This window comes from Polyodon spathula, unplaced genomic scaffold (assembly GCF_017654505.1).
Source record: "Polyodon spathula isolate WHYD16114869_AA unplaced genomic scaffold, ASM1765450v1 scaffolds_1435, whole genome shotgun sequence".
Taxonomy (NCBI): domain Eukaryota; kingdom Metazoa; phylum Chordata; class Actinopteri; order Acipenseriformes; family Polyodontidae; genus Polyodon; species Polyodon spathula.
Window position 1 is genome coordinate 18,637 of NW_024472915.1, and position 9,951 is coordinate 28,587.

At 38.5% G+C, this 9,951-nt stretch overlaps 1 protein-coding gene across 2 annotated transcripts; it reads left to right on the forward strand.

The window, feature by feature from the left end:
• Nucleotides 1-475: 475 nt before the first annotated feature.
• dolpp1 (dolichyldiphosphatase 1) lies at nt 476-8,611 on the forward strand. Of its 2 annotated transcripts, none has more exons than XM_041242869.1 (8): nt 476-574; nt 4,016-4,116; nt 4,491-4,602; nt 5,001-5,100; nt 6,279-6,377; nt 6,992-7,120; nt 7,736-7,825; nt 8,139-8,611. In XM_041242869.1, exons 1-8 carry the CDS (start codon nt 499-501, stop codon nt 8,173-8,175), a joined length of 744 nt encoding a protein of 247 aa, XP_041098803.1. In that variant the 5' UTR covers nt 476-498; the 3' UTR covers nt 8,176-8,611. The 2 variants fall into 2 exon arrangements, with proteins under 2 accessions (XP_041098803.1, XP_041098804.1); XM_041242870.1 differs by having other exon boundaries at nt 4,491-4,575.
• The last annotated feature ends 1,340 nt before the right edge of the window (nt 8,612-9,951 follow it).

Sequence of the window (9,951 nt, forward strand, 5' to 3'; positions counted from 1 at the left end):
AAGTAAGCTGGACTGAGCTGAGTGGGGTGATGCTGGGACGCCAGAATCACCGTGGAGCCCTCTTGAGGTGTCGTGGGCTACTCATGTAATGGAAATCATGGCGTTGCCTTTCTGACCCTCTTATGATTTAATCCCTACTTTGAGATTCTTGTAATATTGTCGTGTACTGTGCATGTGCGCCTTTAACGTTTCGGTTTGTTGCCAAGGCGTTTTACACACACCTACACGAACTCTGTGTGTTTGTCTCCTGGCTGCCACCCTCTTGTTTGCTCTTCTTTTCTGGTTGGGTATTGTCCTTGTGTGGCGTGAGGAGGTTATTTTAATTGGACAAACTCTTTCGCCTTTAAACACTTGGTCGATTATTTGCGAGACAGGTTTGGTGTGCTTTACTGTGAATGGTCCGCTTGTCGGGTTGAGCCCGCAGGTCCTGATTGGACGAGTCCACTGGGGGCGTTGCGTTCTGATTGGTCACTTGCTTGCTCCCGGTATCCGGGTAAGATGGCGGGCGTAGACGAGTGTACGGTCACTGCTCCGTGGCTGGCGGTCTCTTTAACACACGTCGAGTATCCTACAGGTAAACGCAGATTTGAAACTTGGATTTGTTTTCGGACAGTTCAGTTATCGCTCTGTTTTGAGTTGGGGTTGTTTTTTGTTTTTATTAATTTCGGTTGCTGAATGGACTCAGCCGAGCAGCAGCTGCCATATAGTGAGCTATGCTATTTTAAAGACTGGGAGCTCCAGTACGCGTGCGTAATAGGGGCAGATAAACATGCCAAATAGTGAGCAGTGGCGCGCATGCGCTGTTGTCTACTACCTACACTAAATGGATTTAGGATTTTATAGACATTAAAATTTAGATTTAAGGAGAATATCTTTCAACCAAGCAGCCCCGACCGTGCTAATATAATCTATACACAGTGACGGCATCATTGCGATTTCCCCACGTCTACTTCAACTTGTGAAACTCTACTGTATTTGCAATTCAAATAACGATTCCTGGTTCTTTTTGTGCAGAATAGCGGAGACGGTTCAAATGTATATCTGGCATTTAAACCACTGTGATAGCTTGATGAATTGCAAATACCCGGGCAAACATCCAACCAGATAAGGGTTTCCAAAATAATAAACAAACAGATAATTTGCGTCCGTGGGCGTGCATGTACAATTCATACAGATTGCTGTTTTTATTTATTTACAAATTTATTTAGACCGACTTTTTCTTAACACGCAAATCTCATGTTTTAAACACAAAAACTTTGTGATCTTGTGTAATTTGCATTCATAGTCAACTTTATACAATGAAACTCTTGCCAAGAATGCTTTGTTTTATTTCATGCATCGTGCAGTAAGCCGGACAGTTTCACTGCTGTCACAGCCTTGCATTTTGTGACAAAACAGCCCATGTGCAGAGATAGAGGAACGTTCATTGAGTAGCAAGCATGGAAATGAGACTCCTGTTGCGTAGCAGTTTCTCCCGTTCCAGGTTTTAGTATGCACTTAATGAGGCCCAGTGTATAGCTAGCAAGCTCAGGTTGTCATTTTTAACTCACAGTAAAAGCAGGATTGGATCAGACTGCTGTAGGAGCATTAACTTAATTATACCTATGTGCAAGTTTGCGTGTGATTTAGTTCCAGAATTGTTCGTTTAGATCGAGGAATTAGAATGAAAAATACACTCAAACAGCAAGCAGGTTTAATGACTAGCAGCAGTTTATTGAATATAGAAATAAAAGTATTCAATCTAATCATCTAAAGTCAGAAACTAAGTTAAATAGTTTTAACATAGCTACATTGAAAGCAGTTAAGTTTCATGTGTAAAAGTGCTGATCAAAGGCTATACTTAACAATCCTTAATGCTTGGGCGAACAGCCTGCTTGTTGAGAATTGTCCCTTTTTAAGTTTCCTCTCGCTCTGTTCTTCCACGATGAAATCTTTGATTTCCGAAGGAATCCAATAACACAGTTTACGTGCTTGGTCCGTATAATCTTCGATCCCAGTGGGATCTAGCACAGTTCGTGCTCTGGTTGATTCTAACTTGTTCTGCTGAACAAAGTTTAATCAGTCGGTCTCTGCCACGCTTCATCCTGTTGCCGGTCCGTTCAGCCTGTCACTGGTGTCTCTTTAAAGCTGTCGATGCAGAGGCTTGTGGTTGACTCAGTACTGTCTAAGTACTAGAATTTCTTCGCTCAGAAACTGTAAGTCAAAGCAGGATAATCGAAGTAAAAGCAACCAAGCTTGGTACGACAAGAGCAACAAATATTTATTTTTGTTAGTTTATATAGCTTTCTGCTGTTTGCAGTCTCGTTTCCTTTGTCTCTATATGGTCAGGTCTGGTGAGTAGCTTGAAAAAATGGATGGTGAGTAAGTAGATTCAAGAAAATGCACAGAGTTCTTTTCTTCAATCTGTTGTTAGGTTTATTGAAATATGCAGGGAGTCTGGTCCCAGGTACAGGACAAACACAATACTTGTCCTTACAATGTTTGCATGACACTAAATACCCTTCTGTATAGATGGTCCACCTCCTCTTTCTCTGACACTTAACCAATAACAAAGGTACAACACATTATTCTGTTACCGTATATTTAATTTATTGTGTGTGTAGTCTAGTGTGACGACCTCTGATGACCCATTCTTCAGACCCCTGGTCCCCAAAAGGTCCATACATCTGGTTTTTGTTATCTTCTTGAGACCCTTTGATTCCAGTGGCATTATCTCTTTGGATCTGTCTGAGAACCTTTGGGTCCAACATCAGTCTCTGGGAGCCTTTTACCCCCTTTATGCATTTTATTCCAAAAGTCTTGGAGTCTGGCTGATAACAGCATTCTTATCTTGTTAGCTTGCAGTCAGTGCTGGGCAAGAAGCTTGTAGACGCAACGTCTCTATCAATTGTTAGCAGTACATGCAGTTTGAACCAAACAGTCTGCTATCTGCAATATTAGTCTGTTTTCAGAAAAGAACACCAGTATAGCTCTGCCAGTCCACATGCGTAGCAAACTGCTAATCAATTCTCGATCCATGTTTTCCAACATCTGGTTAGCTTTTTTTTTTTTTTTTTTTTTCTTTTTTTTAAAGCATCATGGCAACTATTTCGTTAGAATTTCTTAAGTTCAGTTTAACTGGGCCTCTTCGGGGGGGAATGGAACATATTTAAATGAGCCCATCTATATGTTGTGGTTTGCACCTTGTACTCTAGGCTGCTTCAGATGTCTTGGGTGAGATCTGTGTTTTTCCCGTTTTGCGTTATCGGCACTGTTCTTGTCTTAAGTTTTAAGTTCCTGCAATGGTGATAAATGTCTATTTTAAACCATTCTTTTAATTAACCATTTGCAGGGTATAGCTCATACACTGATATGCAATGGGAACCTTAGTCCATCCCTGTACTGTAATTATTACACAGAGCAGGCTGGCTGAATAATGATGATCTGGATGATCCCCCAGAGAGAGCGAGTGGGTGTTTCGCAGTGATCCTCAGGAGTGGAATAACCACAGCACTGCAGTAACTTACAATGGAGTATTCTGTTTGTATAACCATTGCAACATATGGAAATATATGGAAATTAAACAGCTGAATTTGGAGCTGAAGATGAAGCGCTGCTTCTGATTAGCAATGTGGCATCTTTCAGAACAGTGCAATTCGCTCGGCTGTTGTGCCACTGGATTTGAATGAATGCAAGACAGATTCCAAATAAATGTGATTAATATAGGCTAAACATATTCACTTTGGGTAAAAAAAAAATAAAAATGAACCAAATGGCTGCTTTCGTTTGAAGCCAATTTAACTGACTTCACAATGATTTCAATTTGTCATTTGTTTCAACTGTGAGAAGCTCATTTTGACAGACTACTGCTAATTTAAGGCAAAACGATGCATTGGAATTGGTTATAAGGGAATTGAAACTGGGAAATGATTTGAAAAAGGAATCGAATTGAAAAACGGAAATGAAGCCCAATCCTGGTTGTGTTCAGCTCTGTCTTTCTGTCGAGAGTAATTCACCTTTGTCTTTCTTTTTTAAGGTGACTTCACAGGCCAGCTCCTCGCATACTCCAGTCTCTTGCCAGTCTTCATTCTCGTGGGCTTTGTAACACTCATTGTTTTTAAGAGAGAATTGCACACTGTAAGTCCTCTGAGCTTTACCCTCCTGGGAACGACTAACTGATCCAGCTGGCATGTAAAATGTAGATCATATTTTGAGGTTGCTAAACAAGAATGAAAAAACATTTACAGATGTTGCACCTTTTTATGCTTAAAAATGAATCTGTATACTTATTACAGGTGGATAATTGCAGTCACCTGTAAAGCTATTGTTTTTCATGGTAGTTCAATAATTTCATTGTAAACATCGTGAGAAATGCCCAAACAAATGGCATGATGACCTGGTTTGTAAACCAGATTCCTGCGTTTGTGTTGTTTGCATATTGTATTATCAGAGTTATCAGTTACTGTGACTGACCGCAACATTATTATATTGTGTGTGTGTTGTTTCTTCAGATATCATTCTTTGGGGGGCTGGTCCTCAATGAGGGAGTAAACTGGTTATTGAAGAACATATTTCAGGAGGCCAGACCGTGTCGAGGTATGGAGCAGCCACCCATCATGCTAGGTGATTGAGTGGTGGGGTGGGGAATTGGACTGAGTTTTAATGGCTTCTGTAATGCAAGCACGTTTTAATGTAATTATTTCACTCTATTCCAATTCATTTTAAAATCAATTCCTATGTCCTTTTGAAGCAATCGGGAATATATAGAGACATAATTGTTTGATTGTTCAGCTGCTTTCATTTTGAAGCCAATTTAATTGAATATCAGTGACTTTAATTTAAACAGTCGTTTGCCACTGTGAGGAGCTCATTTTAACAGAATGCCATAGATTACATCAAAGATGTGTTGGAATTGATTAAAAGAACGTGGGAATTGGAATTGGGAATTTGATTTTAACAAGGAATTGAAATTTTGAAAAGGTGTGCTCTGAATTACAAACCCCTTGTGCTTCTCCTTCCAGGTGCTCATGCCACCCTCACTACAGAGTATGGGATGCCCTCCAGTCACTCCCAGTTCATCTGGTTTTTCTTTATGTACTCTTTCCTCTTTCTTTATTTTAGGTAAGGAGTTTGCTTTTCTGTTTTATATTGCATTTTGGCTCTGAATCTGGGAACACATTTGCTGTGATAGTCTGTTTTAGTCCGTTCTCAATATTTACACATCAGTTAGTTTTTTCTGTAGCAGCTCCATTGCCTTGCAGTTTGGCTTCACCTGTATTCTCGGTTAAGTTGGAGTCAAAATCAGCCTTTGGAATCGTCATAATTAATGCAAAGCTTTCCAGGATAGTGGTTTTTACAGAATCTGACCTGCAAAGTGACAAGCTGTGTGTTGTGAAACGGCTTTTCACAAGTTTTATTTAATCGGGTGGGTTACAAATGCCTAGAAAGGAAAATGGGGGACAAAGCAGCAGTAAAAAAAAAAAAAAAAAAATGACTCCTGTAGTGTCACAATACATGCTTATCGTTAAAGTGTTGAATTGTTTTAAAACCAGTTTAACGTGCCTCGCTGTTTGTCTTGAGTGAAGTTACAGAGGAAGTATTGCATGCAAAAGGACTCGTCGTATTCTTTTTGCTCGTACCAAATCGATCATTTCATTTGAGCTGGAAATGGAGGCATTACTTGTGTTCTGTTAAGTGGCTCTTGAATATTTGATGCACTGTATATCATTAAAGATTTTTCCTTCTCCACAAAGCAGTCCTTTCATCACAATCAGAGAAAAAAACATGATTCAAACTCCACACATAGGACCTTTGCATTATTGTGAATGAGCTACTTAAAGCAGCAGCCTTCTGTTTATACATGTGGTAGGAAAACCTCTTGTGGTTCTTGGTACGTTTTTGTAGGTATTGTGACCTGTGACTAGAGCAGGTTGTCTCCTGCACTTATAAACCAGCCAAGTCAAGATAAAATATGAAGTTTTAATATATAGTAAAACACTAAATGTTTTTCTATGTACTGTTCTTGTAATTAAATACAAACGCTTGTTCACGGTAACATTCTGGTTTTAAAGCATATTGAAGAAGGCACTAGAATTCTGATTAATGTTTTTAAGTTGTACAGAAGTACTGTGTAATTGTTCTAGAATGTGTGTGTTTTAAGATACTGTGTGATGTGACTGGCTTTGTGAAAGAAGGTGTTTTGAATGTGGTTTATATCTTGCAATCTAGTAATTGAAGCCATCAGAGTAAGTACATGTTAAGAACAGCCAGTGCAAACTCTTTTTTCCTTTCCTTTTCAGAATGCATCAAACTAACAATGCCAGGTGTCTTGAGCTGCTGTGGAGACACGTTCTGTCTACCTGTTTGCTGAGTATGTCGGCCTTCGTTTCATACAGCAGGTACAAACACTTGCATTATTCCCTACTTCATGATTGCTGTGTTTTCTTGTAGCCGAGGGGCTGTGAACCTGCACCCGCATCTGGGTTTCAGCACGTCCCCTGTTTAGGTTTGTGATCAGGCCCTTGGTAAATCTGCTCTGAGCTGATCGCATTTATCACAGCATGAATAAGTCGTACCCAAGACTTTAGGTTTACTGGTAGCTGCTATTTCTGCAGCTATAAAGTGAAACGTTTTCTTTAACATCAAACTCCTGGCTCCTGATGATTTTAAATAATATACTTCTAAGATAGTTCTGAAATCCAAGACTGGGTGCTAGTGTGAGTTTAAAGCCATGACCTCTTCACATCAGTACTGTGCTCCACTACAACCCATATTGGGACTCTCGGCACTAGAGTAAGCCACATTCAATATATGCAATTGCTGTCTTCTAAGTGTAAGCTACTCGCAGTTTTCAGCAAAATATTAACATCCCATCTTTTTTGCATAGAAACACAACACCCAGGAGTAATATACTGTTCTTGACAATGACCCTGAATAGAACATTGTGTTCTTTTTTCCAGTGCAGAGATGATTCCTCTTTTAATATCATGTGTTTTTTTTTTTTTTTTTTAAGAGTGTATTTGCTGTACCACTCCTGGAGTCAAGTTATACATGGAGGGGTAGCAGGGAGTATCATGGCAGTAGCCTGGTTTATCTTCACACAGGAGTTGCTGACTCCACTCTTTCCCAAGATAGCAGCATGGTAAGTACCAATATTCATAAAGCACACACAGAGAAATGCATTGATTTAAAGAAGAGTTGCATCTTGTTGTGCATTTTCAAGGGATGGACCTGTTTTGATATTGGTCAACTGAAATATGCAGTGCCTAAAGCATGCTGTACAATCTGCAGATTAAAAGGACATTTTTTGAAAAGGCTCACTTAGAAGATACGTCTAGCTAAAACTATTCTAAGATATTAAGAGTTGTGTGCAGCTACTCGGTAACAATCACGAGAAAGCAGATGGAGCTGGAAGTTCACAAAGGGTGTCTATGCAAACCTCTCATCCCTCAATGCAGTCACTATTTGAGGTGTAATGATTCATCATATATCTGTGAATCATGCTACTTTCTTTGCATGGTGTATTTTATTGTAATAGAGGTATGTATTGTTTGTATTGTGATACAAGACCAAAAGCACAACCTAGCTCATTGTACTGCACTTCACCAGGTGGTTCTTGGATGAAGAATAAGGGACATCTTATTGTGACATTAGTGCAGCGACCAACATATCCATCAGTTGCAGGTCATTTTAATTTATTTTTTTGCTGTGACTGTAGATTAATATGTATTGTATTTGCCCCCTTACCTCTCAACAGGCCAATTTCTGAGTTTTTCCTAATCCGGGACACAAGCCTCATTCCAAACATTCAGTGGTTTGAGTACACAGTAACTCGAGCAGAAGCAAGGTAAAAGAAAAGTTTTGTATTATTGTGTTTTTTTGGTTTTTTTTTTTTAGATTTGATATTATAGATGAAGTACAAATGATATGATATTTATCAGTTTTTATTTTAATTTAGTAGTTTTTCTACATGCATTAAAAACAGGTCTTTTACTACTGAGTTTCCCTGTAGCACGAAACTGATTTGTATGCTGTAATCCTTTCAGTGTATTTATTTGATCAAATACAGAATTGTTTTGCATGCAAGTCATATTTTTTCATAAATGTAAACCCATTCTGTATAACTCTTAATCATTCAATTTTTATTTATTTCCCCTCAGAAACAGACAACGAAAACTGGGAACAAAACTGCAGTGATTTTTCCAAAGTTCCTTGTTTTAACTTGGAAAGGACCACACACACTGGAAAACCTGGACTGACCAATGAAGGAGGGGGGGTACCATTTCACAAACGGACCAAAGGAAATGCTGGGACTGACCTGCAGCCTGAAGGAGCCAATGGGCTTTCTTCTGGTGCTTGCGCAGCTTGCTAATCGCTCCCCGATGCATGTGTGACCGTGCAGGAGTCTGACTATTTAATAAAAAAAAAAAAAAATGTTATCAAACGCACGTTGGCAGTAAAACATAGTGAAAGAAAAGTACTTTGCAGTGTGTATCAGAATTTAGGAGCAAATGAAAAATGGAACTGTCGGGTTGATTTCATTACTATCATGGCATGAAATTAGTATTTTTTTTTAATAGAAAGCAGAGTTGCAAGTAGCTTTTTTTTTTTTTTTTTTTTTTTTTTTTAGGGGTGGGGGTGGGACTTTGTTTAGATTTTTCCTTTTTGATCATGCATTTCAGAAAAAAAAGTTTAGGGTTTTTTTTTTTAACACAAACAAAAAGGAGAAAAAAAAAAGTCGAAAGTTTAATATAAATTTAAATTTGCACTGTAAAGATTAAAAAAAAGAAAAAAAAAGATTTACTTTTATTAACACTAGAGGTGTGTGTGTGTGGGGGCAGAGAGGAACTGAAATGTTTTCCCTGTTACTTTACCTCTGTGTCTTAAGTACAACTTGTTTTATTTTGTTAAATTATTATGCATCCTTTCAAGTTTTGGTATTAAGACCAGAGCAAACTGAGCAACTATGAAGAGCTACAGTTGCTAAATATTTTCTGCTGTAGTCCTGGTGCCGCTAGCCCAAACATTTCAAATATACAGTGGTAGATAAACTGCTGCATTGTGGTACCTGTGCTGTTGGTCGAGTGGTCTGATTACAGCGAATGACTTTGAACTAAATTAACTATAACCAGAAAGCAGCAGCAGCAGCAGCAGCAGGATTTCATCCATAGTGTTGTCTTGGAAATGTGTGGATATTCCAAAACCTGATGTAAAACGTGAAAGCCAAGACAGTTGAAAAAGGAGACCAGTAATGCTATTGCTAATCCTAATGAGGTTGAATTTAAAGCCTTGGTTGACGCTGCTTTTAAAATAGGAATCTAGACTACTTTAACCCTATTCTCAGCTTTTGATATTATCAGGCAGCAGCTAATTAATAAAAATGACTTTTGACAACTTTGAAATCAACCTGAAAGTGTGACATCTGGTAGCTTTACCAAACAACTGGCAAAGAAAAATCATCTTTTAAAATAAAATAATGAAAAAAAAAATTGGCGAGGGTTCAAATGGGACTCCCTGTGTTGTATTAAACATGATCCAGTTGACATGGTCAAAGGGAGTGGGTTTGGGGGTACAAAACAAAATGTGTTGGGGTAAGGGTGAAAACTTTAGGATTTATTTTTTATTTTTTTTAATATATAGGATGTTATACCTGCATTATTTTAAGAGACGGGGTAAATCAAAACACTTATCCAGCTCTTCATGTTTTATTCTGGGGCCTTAATATGAAAATGCATGTAAAGCAAAGTTTGTCAGTAACACACACTACCTGCACATTACATAAATAATGAGGAGTCCTGAAATTATGCATACAACTGTTCCCAGGTTTTGGATGTAGGTTATATTTTGTATACCACACTGGGAGCCCTTCATCGGTCAGTCTCATTTTAAGCTTTATCTTCCCTAAATTCTCAGGTTTATTTCCATTGAAAATCGCTCATTAGCATAGAAAATAGGGCACTTTATAGTGCAGCT